Consider the following 16,361-nt stretch of genomic DNA (forward strand, 5'->3'; position numbering starts at 1 on the left):
GTCAAGAAATACATTTATACACAGTAAGAAATACATTTCCGAGCTTTTAAAATATATACATATATTATTTCCTGTTTCTAAACGGTCGACTATATCACATAAATGCCAAATAAACAAGCGGAAAAATTAAAAAAAAAAATTAAGGCTTCCGTTTTTTTTAGGCGTCATATATTTTATTTTTAAAGGTAAAGTTCTATTTTTATAAAAATCAGACGACTATAGCTTATGGATGTCTTAACACATAGGTGTTTCACTTCTTCTTTTTATTGATATTTAATTTTTATTTCTGTATAGAGGAGATGTCAGGGGTCAGGGGTCAGGGGTCAGGGGTCAAAGGGGAATCGCTGGTGCAGGTCTTTCACTGCACTTTTTCTGATTAACTGTTGCATAATTTTCGGGGCTGCGGTTTTCCTTTGTGCAGTCATCGTTCGGCCTGCTAATTGAATTTGCATGACAAATCAGGGCACTCACTCGAATGAATAACGAATTGTGAAAGCGAATATGAATGGACGTCGGAGGTCGGAGGTCGCAGGAGGCCTGAAAGTTACTTAAAAATGTGTGTGCGGCAGGGCACCCAAAAAAGCAGAGCTCAAACAAATGGCGAGAGAAAAAGGAGGAGGGTGCGCATCACACAATAGCCTTGCATATTTAAGCACAACACTTATATGTCCCCAGCACCTCCTCCTTCCTTTCGCCTCCATCTTTTTGGCAGCATTTCGGCTGAGAGGCGAACAAAGAGGCTTTTGTATGCCACAACGCGTTTGCCTTTTTTGTATTCCTGCTCGCTGCTGCCCTCACTCTGTGGAAGACACGCATATGCCACATACGTGGCCCATTGTTTGTATTGAACTTATGGAGCCAAGGGACGCAAGGAAAGGCAGAGAAAAGCGCAGAGAAAAGCCGAGCAGAGAAAGGCGACCAAACTCCACTCGGGCGTTTTCATTTGCGCTTCAAATCTAAGAATAATAGCAGCCTTGATTACATTCACGCCGCTTTATGACAAGCGAGAAAAAATGAAAAGGCAGGGGAAAGAAAATAGAAGAAGGGAGCAATTTGAGACAATGGCTAAAAAATTGTGACATCCAATGCTAATCGATAAATTTCAACGATTGTCGATAAATATAGAATCATTCCATGGAATAATAACTAAGTTGTTAGTAAACCAGGATAGTGACAAAAAGAATAAATAAATAAAAAAAAATCAACGACTAATTCTCTTTGAAAAAAATATTTTGAAATATATTGATATTTACAAATATTTCAGGAATATGTACATTGGTCATCAATCAGTAACTCCGATTTAATTTGAAGTATTTCTTCGAACTTTGAGTGAATTATTTGACAATTACATTTTCAACGATTGTCGATAACAAAACGATAAATAATCGATTGCTGCTTTTGCCCCACTGTGCAGCTTCAGCTGGGCTCAAATGAAAAGAAATGAAATTAAGTGGCATGTTGTTGCTTGTTCGCCTGAGCGTGGAAGGATGTGGGAATGTGGCCACGCATGACCAACTTGCAATCACCCCCTACTCCCATTGCCACCCACAAACAGACGTCGTCTGCTTGCCACTTGAGCTCTACACAGTAAGCCTGTTAAACATTTCGAGTGTTAATTGTGTGCGAACAACAATAACAGAGGGCATGGATGTGGAAAACGGTGGGGAAAATGAGATTGGAGGCTGCAGACGACTGACAGGCCGTCGTGATTGGAGCCAAAAGCATGCTGATGGTCGTTTTTGCGATATTAACTTGTGTTTTTTTCATACTCAACGAAGAACACGGGGTTACACTGAATCTCATTATAATAATGACCCTTGGTTTGGATGACTCTTATCTCTATCTATGCTCGCATACTTTTAAATGTATGAACTTGATGAATTTTTAAATCGACTGCACTTAATTTACAAGGCTGGGACATCTGTTAATATTAAGCTGATTACTAGTAATTTTTCCATTGGCAAAGGAAACTGGACGCTGGAAGAAAAAAACACAACTTAAAGGCGGGAAGAATTCAACTTCAATTCGGCTTGAATTGTTTACTTTTGAGTCCGGCGTTGCCACCTTTTCTATAGAGAGTTAAGTTGGTTGCGCTTCACTATTTCACGGTTTTTACCTAAAAGCAACGTGCGAGTGTAAATGAGTATCAATGAAATATAAGCACACTATTTTGACCGTTTCATGAAATGATTGCATGATCTGGCCATCGCATAAACACAGTAATAGTTCTCTCTCATAACCTCCCATAAACTTTTGTATAACCGCATCGAATATCAATCTTCACGGTTTGACCTCCCATATCCGATCGCATCCGCTGAGCTTTTCGGTGTACAGTACTTGGACAATGGCAACGGTTGTGGAATTGCTGCTGCACCTTCTTCTCCTCGTTATCTCGATCGGATGCGGTTATTCCCTTAACCAGGGAACGCAAGTGCAGCAGGAGAATTTCGGCTTTGTGATACAGATCTACGATCCAATGTTCGTGGCCGCAGGAACATTGTTCAGTGCCCGTTACGTTTTGACGGTGGCGCACTGTTTCCGAAAGAACACCAAGCCGGAGCAGCTGACTGTGCGAGCGGGTCACGATAGGATTTCTAGGGTGTACAAGGCTGGTCGTTCAGTGGCAGGATTAATGCGCCATCCTAAATTCTCGCCTCTAACGCTGCGAAATGACATCGCCGTGTTGAGGGTCAAAGTGGCCATCGGGTATTCGCGCAGGATCAGCTATATACCCTTGTGTTCGACGCCCTTAAGGCGAGATCGAGCCACCCAGTCACCGGTGATCGTGGGCTGGAGTTTGATGAACACCAGCCAGCCACTGAAATCGATTAGTGTAAAGGTGGATGTGCCGAAGAACTGCCGCCAATGGTTTCCCCAAGTCCCAGGCGGTGTGTCCTGTGCTTTGACGGCGAACAATGAAGGCCTTTGCTATGGCGATTCCGGTGATCCCCTGATCAGTGGCGGTGAAGTTTGCGGCCTGGCCATTGCCTTTCGGCGATGTGGGGATAAGCGCTATCCCGCCCTCTTCACGGAGGTCCACTACCATCGCCCGTTTATCGCCCAAGCCGTACTCACATTGGACAGGCAAATGTTGAAAAAACCGAAGGCAAGGGGTTGAGCCCGCCAGCAGAGCTGAGTGTATAGTTAACTCCAAATTGATCACGTAAAACATACCCGATTGCAGCTGAATGAAAGTCTATTTATGGTTTTGGAGGAGGACTCACCTGCAAGCAAACAGACAAAGGAAAATTCAATTACAATCGACATACAAAAAATAAATAAAAACCAGACGCAAAAGGAAATTTTGAATAATTTATAGGGTATTGTAAAATAATAAAGAGCAGTGAAGGCGAAGAACAAAGCAACAAAATATATAGTTAACAATTTGCAACTTTCATTTTAACAGCATAAATATTAAAAAAAAAAAAAACAATTACGGGGGGAACTTTAGTCAACAATAAACTTGTAAACATTAATCCTTAGTTACATTTTTAAAATAATTTCTACCATTCCCATTAAACTAAAATATAAATTGATTCTTTTTTTTTTTAATTGTAAAAGGTTACTGTAATAGTTGCCATAGTTGCTATAGAGTATTGATAATTTCCATCACAAATCGAATAACATATTTTCTTCTTAACCTTTATGACTGTTTCCGACCGCTTTTTTGCCTTTCATACGTTTCATTTTTCATTCCCAATGGAAAATCAATTTGCGCTTTACATAAAATATCAACAAAAGACCTTCAGTTCGAGTTGGTTTGTTAAGGAATTGGAATTGGAAATGGAGTTGGAGTTAAAGAGATTCCATACCGGGTTGGTTGGTTGTTGGTCGTTCGAAAATCACGGCACATAACCCATTAACCCACCGTTGCCCAACTATGCATGTCGACGATGACGATTTTCATAAAATTTACCTTGCGTTCCTCTTTTCTTTTCTTTTCTTTTCATTTCTTGTTTTCCTGCTTTTTCTACTTTTTGTGTGTGTGTGTGTGTCTGCTTTGCTCAGGAACAACATTTACATAATGAATTCATATGTTTAATAAAATCTACACGTGAACATGAATATACAACGTGGCAGCGACGATGTCGCACAAAAGGACAACCTGATTCCTGCGAGTCCTGTGAATCCTGAGCCCGGCACAAAAGTATGCAACACAAGTAGGAAGCCAGAAAGGAAAAAAATTAAGCAAACCCAAGTTTATATACCCTTGCAGCTTTAACAAAAAATTGTACATTGTATAAAACAACTTTATTTCGATTTTTAGGCGAATATTCGAAATAGTATATCATAACTATATTTTTGAGTAAATTCGTATACCTTTAAATAAAAACAAGTTATACATTTTTTTAGTTTTGTTTCTATGGGAGCTATATTATATAGTCCGGTCAGACATATATACCTCCTGCAAAAAAATGTTCATAGCTTTAAAACTAAGAACTAGTTTCTTTGCGTAGAAACGGACATACAAACGGACATGGCTAGAAAAACTCTCCCAGTGATGCTGATTACGAATATTTGCATACTTTTGACTGACATTATAATACCCTCTGCAAGGGTATACAAAACGCGGGTGGCGAAATGGGGTAGACATCGCATCGGATGGAATAGCAGTTTCTTTTTGAATAGTTTGACGATGACGATGACAATGACGATGACAATGACGATGACGACATGTTGACGTCATGTCGCCCAGCTCCACAGCTCTCTATGGAGATTGAAAAGAGCGGTGAGGGACTGACTTTGCTGTTTGGCCAAATTAAAATCATATTAAATTTGCATATTGCGCCAAAGTGTCGGCACAAAGTGTCGTTGTGTATATATGTGTGTGTGTGTGTGTGTGTGTGTGTGTGTGAGAAACATTGTTATCGTCAATCGGACTATCGACAGGTGTTGCATAATGGACTGCGACTGGCGGAGATTATGGAAATATCCATTTAAAATTCGCAATCGCAAAAGGGGAGCTAGGTGCGACATATAAAGTAGGAAAAAATAGCGACATGAGTACTTTGATAATGGCTTTGAGTATAACTTATGTTGATTTAGTTTAGGAATCATAAATTAGATCACTGGGTATAGGGTTAGGCAATCGAAATTTATTAATTTAATATCAATTATTTATTAATTTACCTATCCGTTGGGTGCGTGCTTAAAGTAACTCATTTACTCTCGATTAAATAAACAGATTATTAAAAGAATCACTTCCAAATTAATTGAATAAGCAAATGAATGTGCAAAACATAATTGAAGGCATATATGCCTATATGAAATAATTGTTCGATTAGGAAAATTGTTGGTGTGCGATAATTATAGACCCACAAACAATAATTTTTAAATAAACTATACAAAATCTTTGCTAGATATAATATTTTTTATCGAGTTTAATTGATATAAAACCGAAGAAAGATAGCTAACCTTTAGATCATTGAAATCATTTCATCTGGAGAAGTTTTTCTGGCATTCGTAGGTCGATTATTTATGCCAATCATCGATTATTCATTGCAACTCAGCACAAAGTGTACCATCCAAGCCACAAAAATAACTGGGACAACAAATCAACTATATTGTGATATACTGTGAATTTCGGACATAGCCAGACACAAAAGTTTTCAACAAATTCTCGACCGCAAAACTGTCGAAAAAAATAAAAACTCATCCAATGACCCAATCTCTAAAAATAAACAGAGAGAGAGAGAGAGAGATACGACTGATGGAGGTGAGGAGGCAAAAACTAGGGAAAAACTGGCGTAGGAGTTGCCAAAGTCGGTCAAGTTGTTGTCAGAGAAATGGGGAAAGACCAAGAGAGGTCATCCAATTGGCAATTGTGATAAATTGTACTGCTAAGCAATTTAAACCCGAGACTGAAACACAAACAGGCAGAAAATCCAGGATTGCGTCAGTCCCTCGTCAAAGTCAAGGGAAAGGGGTAACAAACAAAAAAAAAAACAAAACAAAAAGGTTTGACTTCTGGCCAAGAATTTCATTCTGCATCTGGTATGTAAAACTTCTTTACTAATAATGCCTCAATTGTCCTTCATTTTTGGGGTTTGGGGGCTAAAAAGGATTGTCCATCTATGCCCCAAAAATAAAAAAAAACCCAATACACTTGCCACCCCTCACAAAAAAAAAAAAAAACAAAAAAACAAAAAGAAAACACACATGTAACACATTACCCTAGTTAGGGGTATCTTTTCTGTTGTTTTTGCTTTCCCGCTCGTATTTTTCGGTCTTTTTTTTTTGGTATCTTGAGTATTAATCCTAATTGAAGGGAAATCCCCTGATGGACACGCACTGTTCTGCTGTTTTTGGAGCGAGAGTGGCAACCCTTTTCTCTGCTTTTGGTTTGAGTTAGCCTTCTTGGCTATTTTATGGTGTTTGCTTTTTTTTTCTTTCAATTTTTTTTGTTTTGTCTAGTTTGGCTTTCATTTTTGTAGCTGAAACTGAAAAGTGGACTTAGGACTTAAGATTATCTCCCAGAGCGCAAGCAAGTGGGAATAAACAAAATACAAGTCGATGTTCCCTGCTACTATCCCTTCAATCAAAAATCGTTGCATACTTTCTGGCCATGGCCCGTGTATCATAATTATGTAGCAACAAAAGCAAACAGAATGCGGGCATAAAGCTTGCTAAAAGCATAAGACACTAATTCTGACCAGAGAGAGAGAGAGCGAAATAAAAAATGCTCAAATAGACATTTAATGATTCCCCATTGTCATTACATAAAGGTGACTTATAAAAACATTATTTCACACGCACACAAAGGAGGACAACAAAAAAAAGGGAAAATTGGGAGGAAAATGCTGAAGGAAAACCATGCGGGCCGAGCTTATTTGTTGCCACGCAGGCATTTCATGTTGGCTAACGAGCACTTTGGGCATACTACCTACCCTCCCCTCCCCTCCCCTCCCATTTTTTTTCGCCTCTGCTTATCTGAAAAGAGTAGGACATATTAAAACCCGCACAGAGGTAACGCTGTAAAGCTGTGCCAACTGAAACAACAAAATGTATAGTGGGAAAAGAGTGTTTAGAGGCTGACTTAAACAGTAGGAATAGTAGGAAAATGGTTTTAAGGCTGAGTTTCCTTATTTTCTAAACATTGGGGACACTTATAATGAAAACTCTTTGTTCCACCAATATCTGTAAGTACTTTACTTTCAAGAAAACTACGAAACTCAATTGCAAACTCTGCTTTCCTTCTTAGAAACCAAATCAAACGCTCGATTGTTTGAAATTATCGTCTTAAAATTCGATGGGCTCTCATCAGACTAGATTGTGCCTGTTTTTCAGCCATAATTGTGTACCCTCAAAAATCTTTGGCAATCTTTCGGTCTCGTTTCACTTGAAACTTTCTGAACCGAAAAAGTTGGCTCCGATGACCAAAAAGAGGAGTTTCCTTCCCATTCTCTCTGTTTTTTTTTTTGTGTGAGTTTTGAGTTTGCTGTTTTGACTGGGACCGATTTGATTTAAGTTCCGTTTCTGCCTATTGCAAGTTTACTTTGACTTTGTGTTTGCCTTCCTTTTCGGGCTGGCTCTCTAGCAGTTTGATTGGTGGCCTGCTTTACTCATATTTTGACTTTTTATGAGTTTTTTTGTTAGGTATACATTAAGCTTGCCTTATCAATAGCACATTAAAGCAGACTCAGTTCAGATGAGCTTCGGTTGTGTGATTGCTAGTTTGGATTTTCAGTACTGAACTAAAATGTGACTTTACCAAATTACAAAACATTTTTACTTAAATAATGTTGCTATATAGCAATTGTATTCTATTTGGTCTAGTTGCTATCTATCCCGAACTTAATGAACCTATTTTACTGTACCAATGATCTTTGTTTTGAATTATAACTTACATTTTCTTACTGTCCCTATCTACCTCTTGAATGTCCCTTTCTACTCAGATCTTTTTGGTTTTTCATTTGCCTATACAATATACAAATTTTCCTTCTCACATTTACCAATGTTTTAAATTTCTGGGGGATTTAAAATGTCGATCTTTCTGTGGCTTGTTAGGTAAACAATGAAATGTCCGCATATTTGGCACCATTACTCAAATTGCCATTATGCACGCGCTTCGCCTTCGCCTCGAATTGTGCCAACTGGTAATCGAGTGACCCGCTCTCCGATTTTTTACCATTATGGTGGCCACAAATGCAATGCAGTGGAGTTTTCCCCCTGTTCAAACGGCAATGCGACACAATCGCAGGAAAAGAGGTAACCGCAACCGCATCGAGCGTTGCATTTTTCCGCTTTCCCCCCTTTTGCACGTGTGTCGAGAGTTCATTATCGCCTCTACAAATATATACACACACACACACACACACACAGCACATACCCAACACACACCACACACTATGTGGAACACTCACATTTGCATTGGCATTTTCTATTGCCATTTTCTTTCTCGGTTTTGGGGGCACATTACAATTTAAATTGTTCGCATGCGGCCGGCAAAACTTGTCGCATATTATTTATGGGGAGGTACTTCTCCTCGGCTTAAAAATGTTAAACAAGCAAAAAGCTTTGCATACATTTCGAGGACGGCAGGCAGGAGGAGCACAGGATACAGGACACAGGATACGGGATCCGAAAAGGAGGACCGCACGCTGTGTTTGCGGACTAGGCTCAAGATTTATGGCTTTGCGACAGACGGACAAACGGACAAACGAACAAACGGACAAACGAAACGGACAAAGGACAGCGGACAGCCCCAAAAGAGACAAGGGTACACGGAAAGCCGAAGAAAAAGAAGTCAGACAGACAGACAGAGAGACGGACAGACAGACGGGATAAAACAGGCGGCAAAGGAAGCGAAAAACAGGGCGGGAAACCCTTGAAGAACTAGAACCGGAACAATGAAACTTCAAGAAAACCACAAAGTTGTGCGACTGGCGAGGGGGGGAGGAAACTTGGGGCCTAAAGACTCTCAACCCCAAACAAGCGAAGCGTTGATTTCCTCGTTTGTGGATGGAGTTCATAGTCGTCTGAGCCTATTTGCCTCAAGTGTAAACCTTTGCATACAGCAAATTTAAAATTACTTTCCAATTCAAGCGTTTAAGTTTGAAAGCCACTCAATTATGCCAGCCATCTCTTATCTCATATAAGCCCGCATTTTTCATTGAGTAATTTAAGTACGACTTAGTAAATTTAAGTCTAGAAAGGTAAAGTAAATTTATTTCTAGAAACCTACTTAAGGTCTTTAGATCAGTTTTTACACATTATTTCACATATTCCACCAGGTTTTGAATTTAAACCAATAAACCAATAATAAAACAATAATGACATTAACGAATTATTTGCTGTAACAGAAAAATAGTCATATGTCTACTGGTTTCAGCGAGTATATCATATATAGCTGCCATAAGCCAAAAATCACATAGTTTAATTGCATTGCATTTTGCATTTATACATATACGTATAATAATCGAAGTTAAGTTTGGCTTTTCGAAATATTCTTTCATTCTGGTTGGAAAATATATTTATCTTTCAAAGCAGTTGACTATTTGTATGCTTTGAAACTGGGTTTACCCCTTTTACCCTTACGCTTACCTTTCTCAACATGTCCTCCAGCGAGTCCACGTCCAATCCGGCGTAGTTGTTGTTGAACTGACTGGAGCAGTTGGACGAGTTGCTGGTGTACCGCTTGCGTCTGCCCAAAGCGGGTGAATTGACCAGCGAACTGGGACCGCTGTTCGAGCCGGCGGCATAGCCCAGCTGGGCGGCGGCCATCAGCGGGAAGAGCGATGGGTGGGGCAGTGGGTGACCACCCAAGTGGTTGACATGCGGCCCAAGATGGTGGTGCGAACTGCCGGGGGAACAGCAGACGGGGGGATTTCCCCCATTGGCCAACGCAGAGGGTCCACCCACCAGTTGGGCACTTCGCACCGCTGCCAGGGGTGAGGGTGGTGCCGTATGGTGGTGCAACTGCAGGTGGTGCAGCGATGAGCCATGGTGGTGCTGCATGTAGGAGGGTGATCCGCTGCCCGATGAACCACCAGCCGGACTGGAGGAGGAGTTTTCCACCAGAGTGGAGCTCGTCGAACTGCAGGATTCGATAATAGTGGTGGTGGTGGTGCTGACGGTGACCTCCATGCTGGTGGTGCCCACACCACCACCAGATAGATTCATTCCCGATCCCGAAACGGGTCGATCGGCTTCCCTTTTCTTGGGCAAAAGTGTGCTGCTAGTGGATCCAGCAGTGGCGTCCATCGGTTGCTCTTCGGTATTTTTTAGCCAGAGTTCGTTGACCTTTTGAGTCCTTTTTCAACGCTGGCGGCTCTGGTCACATTGCATAATTTGTGGCGCGCATTAACCACTCGAAAATTGCACTTGCTGCTGCAAGTGGGCAAAAGAATTGTTTGTTGCAGTCACTTACTCTCTCTCTCTCTCTCTCTCTCTCTCTCTTGTCGCGTCTGGCATGCAAATTTATGTTGTTTGTTTTTTAATTGCAGGCTGCATACTTTTAGGCGTCGCCCACATGATTAATGGTCCCCAGGGGTTAAGAGGGAATAAGGGTAAGGGTTAAGTCGCGGGCAGACATTAACCGCACAAACAGATGGTTGTCATTTGCCATTTGATGGGACTAAATCGAAATTCGAATGGAATGGAAATCGAATTCCACAACGGCCAGTGCCATAACAATATATAAAATATAAATAAATTAAATCCGATTCCTGACAGCGGACAACAGGGCGTCAAAATAAGGGGCGGGGCAGCTTCTTTTTGTAAGGCTTAATCGATTTCGAAATTATATTGCCAGTGATTTTAAAATGAAAGCAGTAATGCAACTAAAAAAACAGTACTTATTATTTACTTTTGTCACAATTAGTTGCAAATATTTGCGAGTAATGCTTCAGCAGAAAGATAAATGCAAAATATAAATAGAAATGTAATATATCAACAATATAATACTGTTGAATAAAATAGACACATTTATTGAACATTATTAAACCACCACATAGAGTTTAAAAATATTCAATTCGATAAATAATACGATAAAGGATGCTGAATGTAACTAATAACAGTACATTATATTTGTTTGTCATTAAAAGTTATAAATAATTGCTTCGAATGCCAAATATAAATACAACTAAAATCTATTAAAAATAAGATAATTCAAGACATATTAATTAAACCTTATTTAACTTTCTCATATCCAAGCTGGATGCCAAATAGGGTTTAAAAAATATTTAATCCGATAAATAAATGATTGAGGATTCCGAAATTTCGCAAACAAAATCGCTGGACCAAGGGTAAACTGGACAAGGAGCGGCAGAACCTCACACACGCTTGACTTGAGCCAGACGTTGGACGCGTTGGCAATTTACAACAAGCAGCAATCAATTCCAGAGCATAAATAACTCAATTTCCAACGCCCTCAGTCCGCAGTCCTCAGTTCCCATCGATGGGGCTAATGCTGTCCGGCCATCGATAAATTCTCCGTGAAGGGGGGTAGAAATGGAGGAGAAATCATAGAGAAATGGTGGAGAGATGGAAGAGAAGCGACCTACAAACGGGAAGGAGGCTGCAGAGAAAGCGGAGACAGATTGTGAAGTTCGAATTAAGAGGGGAGAAGCTTGGCTAATTAGTGGCTAAACCTTTTTCGATTATGCTTTAGACATTGGCATGACTTGAACCTGAACTAAGGATTAAAACACAAAGAATAAATTTATAACTTTAAATATAAAATTTAGAAATAAGCCTGTTTTAAGCCAAAAATCGCTTTTAAAAGGTAATACTTTTAAAAACAGAAATTAACATTATAACATTGGACTTAATTCGGAATAATATTAAAACGTAAAACTATGACACAAAGTGGCTTGTAAACTTCAATATATAAATATATAAAAAAAAACTGATTGTAATGCAAATCTTTATTTTAGCATTCCATAGATTTAGAGAACAGAAATCAGTTTGCAAGAAAGTTATTCAAGCAAGTCTTTTCGCTCCGTGTAGCTGGCAGCAGAGATCAGATTTCAAGTGAAGTTTGTCAGAGAAATGCGATGCAACAGCATCAGAAGCAACAGCAGCAGCAAAAGAGTCGCCATATGTATGTGGGTGGTGTTTTCAAGAGGGTTTTTAGCAGCAGTAGTGTCCTGGCCAGCAGGACATGTCCTTTGTGAGTGTGCGGTGCTGTGTTTATGCGTTGGCCATTTCGTGCAAACATTTCATGAAATGAAAAAGTTGTCTATGAGTTTTATTCTTAATGCGTGAAATGGTAATGCGCAACCAACCTTACTCTTTACAAATTAGGTGGCAACGCCGTACGCCAAAGTATACAATTGAAGTTGAGTTTAAATAAAATTATTTTCGCCTTAAAAGGGTAAATCAATTGTTTGATGTCTCCACTTAGAGTCATTGCTTATCAGATTAGCTTGTGTGCTTTCGCGATGGAAAATGTACTAATAATCAGCTGACATATCAGAAACTGGCAGAGGTGCCAGACATGTAAAATAGGTAAACTACTCTGAACTCATGTAATCAAAAATTCATGAAAATCATGGCATAAACATAGTTAGTGGGTATGAGCTCTTGTTGCCGGACTGGTGTCTGAAGTTTTGTATCGTCCATTTAACAATGTGTGCCACACACACACACACACACACACACACACACACACACACACACACACAGCATTTACGATGATGATGATACATACACTGGTCGAAAAGGGGGTATAGTGCTGCTGGGGGAGGATGGGCCAGCAGCAGCTCCTCCTCTTTGCTTTCAACCATGTGTGGCAGTTCTTGTAAGGACAAGCCGTTTTGGAATCTATATGGCCAGACCATAATTCACTGGAGATAATATACATACGCCCTGGGTGTGTGTGTGAGTGAGAGTGCGGGTAGATGTGTGTGGCAGACAGGAGGCATGCAATTGCCTCGACACACGCACACCAACACACATGTAGGCATATATTAATGACACGAGCTTGAAATTTAAAGCCTGTGCAACTGAAAATCTCCATAATATCTGAGTGGCAAGGGGAAAAAACTGCACTGGCAGGCAAACCATTCGATTGAATTTCGGTTTAAGTTCAAATTTCACTTTCTGCCAATGGAAGAAAGCTATGTGCTCTTGTTTTCATACTAAACAAAAAGTAACGAATTTTTAATGTTAAATGCAGATAAATATTTAAAAAACTAAAGATTGGCTATTGGCTTTATAATAAATAAACTTGCATACTTTTTATTACCTTAAATACTAAATTTTGTAATATCAAAAATGGAAAGCTTTATTTTTTAATCAAGTAAACAAATATTTTTCAATTAGTTTATATTTTATTTTACTATTTTACAAATCACATCGGGAAACTAAAACTATTAAAAAAAATTTCACAAAAAATGAACATTTTTAATAAGTATTTTACGCTGAAAAATAACTTCCTTTTAAAAAAAGGAAAACAAGTTTTGACACAAAATGAACATCCCTGACACAACAGGCGTATACTTGATTTTTTTTTTAATTTTCTTAGAATTGAAACGAGTTTTTTCTATTTATATTCAAATTTATGAAAAGTTTCTGGGGCATAAGCAAAAAACCGCACATCCAACAAATGCGAAAAGAATTAACATAAACCATTTGAAAGCAGTCGAAAAATTTGATTTGCTTAAATTACGAATTAGATTATCATTTAAGTGCGATTTTATAAGCCACAAACAAACAGAAACAAATGAAATTAAATAATAACATTTGGTCCTAAGCACTTGGGGCAACAATTGAAAACATATTTTGCGGGGAAAAGTCCAAGGACATAAAATGATTTGGGGTTTTAATTTCACACTGCTCCATTTCCTTTGGGGAAAATCTGCCACAGATAGGCCACACACACTCTACACATCAAAAATGTCTGAATAAAAGCAAACAAAAATCCGGCAAAATTAAAGACAAACACACGCTCATCTTCTTCCCCTCTGAAAAAAAGCAATGTTTACTTTGACCGTTTTTGTTGTTATCCTGTTATAATTTTATTTTTTCTTAGACGAGAGAGAGAGAGAGGATGCAACAATTAAGCAGGCAAAAACTTCACTGACCAACTATAAAATTCGATTTGAAAAAAATTGAAAAAAAAGGAAGAATCGCAGAGCGAACGATTTCACTTTTTCGCGCAACGCGGACGACGACGACGATGGAACACACAAAACGGAAACGGAAGTGCCCTTTTCAGACTTTTCGGCACGGAGCACGCAACGCGTTACGCAGCCAAAGACAAACTGATTGCCGTGTGCCATGCCATGGATATATGGATGTGATTTACCGACCCACACAGCTGCAGTTACACACACACACACACACACAGGCACACACACACTCGCCCAGTGCCACGAACAGCTGTCAGGAAATGCGCATGTGTGTGTGCCCGCGTGGGGAGTTCGCCTGCCAGTGGTGGGTTTCTCAGCAATTTCCCGAGTGGGGAATAACGGTAAAGGTTCGGAGAAACAAGGTCCTGCAGGTGGAACTTTTTCAAGCGACCAGCGAGTCCTTACACTCAAAATAAAAATAACTTTAAATACATTAATGGCATCGCACCATAAACTTTTCTAAAATGTAGCAACAAATTTCTAAAATATAGGGCTGTACATATACTATACATATTAAAGCTAATTTTTTCTAAGAAATAGCATAGTTTATAAAAAATGAGACATGTTTATTCATAATAAATTTTTAAATTGACGTTTTATGCATATTTTATGCCTTTTTTCTCGTAGACAGTAATTAATACCATTGTTAGGGTACCTAAGAAAAATAAACATTTTTTTTATAATTTCTATTAACAACAATTAGTAGATTGCATTTATTTTTGTAAGATTATATCTCAAAAATTTGTTTTATTTTGAAAGATATAATAACAGTTATTAGAAACTTATAGTTATTTGAAATCCCCAGTAACTTCAAATTGCCTCTTTTGGGAATCAAAAAATCCATGCAATGATTTATAGCATTCTTTCTTATCATGAATTAAAATGGTATTTATTAATTATTTTTGATATTCACTTTTAATTTTTCAGTGTAATACTTACTAACCAAAAAGTACCATTTCACTTTGGGCGCCAAAGTGAGAGCTGAATTTCCCAGTATTCCTCAATGCGAGGGTTTTCCCTTCTCTGCTGGTGTGGTGTGTTCGTTGGCTCGGCCCTGCTGATTGCTCCTGCCTTCGAAGACCTCCTGCTCCTGCTCCTGCCTCCCATCCTGTAACATTCTTTCCTGCTCTGATTGTGTACATTAAAGCCAAAGCCAAAGCCAACACAAAAACACACACAAACAAAAAAATAAAAGGGAGAAGAGACAAAAACGTTCGCTTAACCTTAAAGCGGCCAAGAAAACCAAGTTGGCCACATGTTTTGGCCGCCTGCGAATTTTTAATGACTACCAACGGTAAGGGAACTGCACACGGCTTTGCCTTTACCACTGCCCCTCGGATTTTTCCCCCGCAACTCGCGTACTCCTTCTGGTTGTTCACGGTTCGCGTTGCCAAACATGTTTGCATTTGAATTTTAAATTAAACGTCGTCGTCGTCGTAGTCGTCGTCAGCGAGCGATGATGATGACGACAACATGTCAACATCAAACCAAAGAAGGAGGCACGCCCTCTCATCATATGGGTCGACTGGGAGGAAAATAGGATGGGAGGGCATTAGTTGTGCTATTGATTTTCGGCTGACCTTTTTTCGCGATTGGAGGGGAGCACAGAATGCGAAATGCGACAGGGTGCCAATTAAGAGAAAAAGCGTCTTGTCAGGATCGAGGAATTTGGAAACGGGATATATTCCGTTTAAAAAAACTGAAATTCCATGCCTAATTTAAAACACTGAAATGATTTTGATTTGGTTAATTTGTCGGCAATCCAAATTTGTTTTTATTTTAAATGCTTTACTCAAAAGGGGAACATTTCGATGCTTAGTGTTTATCATCTATTTAAAAACTCATAAAATGTTACTAGTTTAAAATGGCTGTATAAGTTTTAGCATTGAAATGAATTGGTTTTAGTTAATTTGTTGTCAATCCCAATTTGTTTGTAATTTAAATTTGATATACAAATTATTTAAACGCACAATTTAGTTTAACAAAAAATGAATTCCACATATTTAATGAACCACAAAATATGTAATTTGTATTCCTTTAAATTCAAATTTTTATGCGTATTGCTTTCTAATCTGAATTTCAATGAGCAATTTTAGTTGAAATAAACATTTTTTCAACCGTTTATATGGTTAATTTTTTCAGCCGTTTATATAATAAATAATAAATATTTGGCCAACCAATTTAAAAAATGTAAGCTGCTGATATCGTAAGCCTTTGTAAATTCAGGAATTTTAATCCTGCTCAAAACACACTTTTCCCCCGGTTTACTGTCAATTTGCGAAACGT

The 16,361-nt window shown here is 38.9% G+C and overlaps 3 protein-coding genes across 3 annotated transcripts in view; 1 reads left to right on the forward strand and 2 right to left on the reverse strand.

Annotated features, from left to right (window-relative positions):
- LOC108137258 (uncharacterized protein CG43867) overlaps positions 1 to 16,361 on the reverse strand; it is a 114,745-nt gene that overhangs the window by 69,543 nt on the left and 28,841 nt on the right.
- Positions 2,083 to 3,297, forward strand: LOC108137259 (seminase). Its single transcript, XM_017258854.1, has one exon. The coding sequence runs from the start codon at positions 2,345 to 2,347 to the stop codon at positions 3,116 to 3,118; it is 774 nt and encodes a 257-aa protein (XP_017114343.1). The 5' UTR covers positions 2,083 to 2,344; the 3' UTR covers positions 3,119 to 3,297.
- On the reverse strand, positions 3,148 to 14,191 carry LOC121466762 (uncharacterized protein CG43867-like). The gene is made up of 3 exons (XM_041707133.1): positions 14,028 to 14,191; positions 9,544 to 10,329; positions 3,148 to 3,224 (listed from the first exon to the last, which is right to left on the reverse strand). The coding sequence occupies exons 2-3, from the start codon at positions 10,201 to 10,203 to the stop codon at positions 3,201 to 3,203; spliced, it is 684 nt and encodes a 227-aa protein (XP_041563067.1). The 5' UTR covers positions 10,204 to 10,329; positions 14,028 to 14,191; the 3' UTR covers positions 3,148 to 3,200.

Source organism: Drosophila elegans, unplaced genomic scaffold (assembly GCF_018152505.1).
Source record: "Drosophila elegans isolate 14027-0461.03 unplaced genomic scaffold, ASM1815250v1 contig_149, whole genome shotgun sequence".
In the NCBI taxonomy this organism is placed as follows: domain Eukaryota; kingdom Metazoa; phylum Arthropoda; class Insecta; order Diptera; family Drosophilidae; genus Drosophila; species Drosophila elegans.

Coding starts and splice junctions, on each gene's coding strand:
- LOC108137259 (XM_017258854.1), top strand. CDS start 2,345: ATGGCAACGGTTGTGGAATTGCTGCTGCACCTTCTTCTCCTCGTTATC.
- LOC121466762 (XM_041707133.1), bottom strand. CDS start 10,203: ATGGACGCCACTGCTGGATCCACTAGCAGCACACTTTTGCCCAAGAAA. Junction 3,225..9,543: donor TGGAGGACATGTTGAGAAAG/GTAAGCGTAAGG, acceptor GTTTGCTTGCAG/GTGAGTCCTCCTCCAAAACC.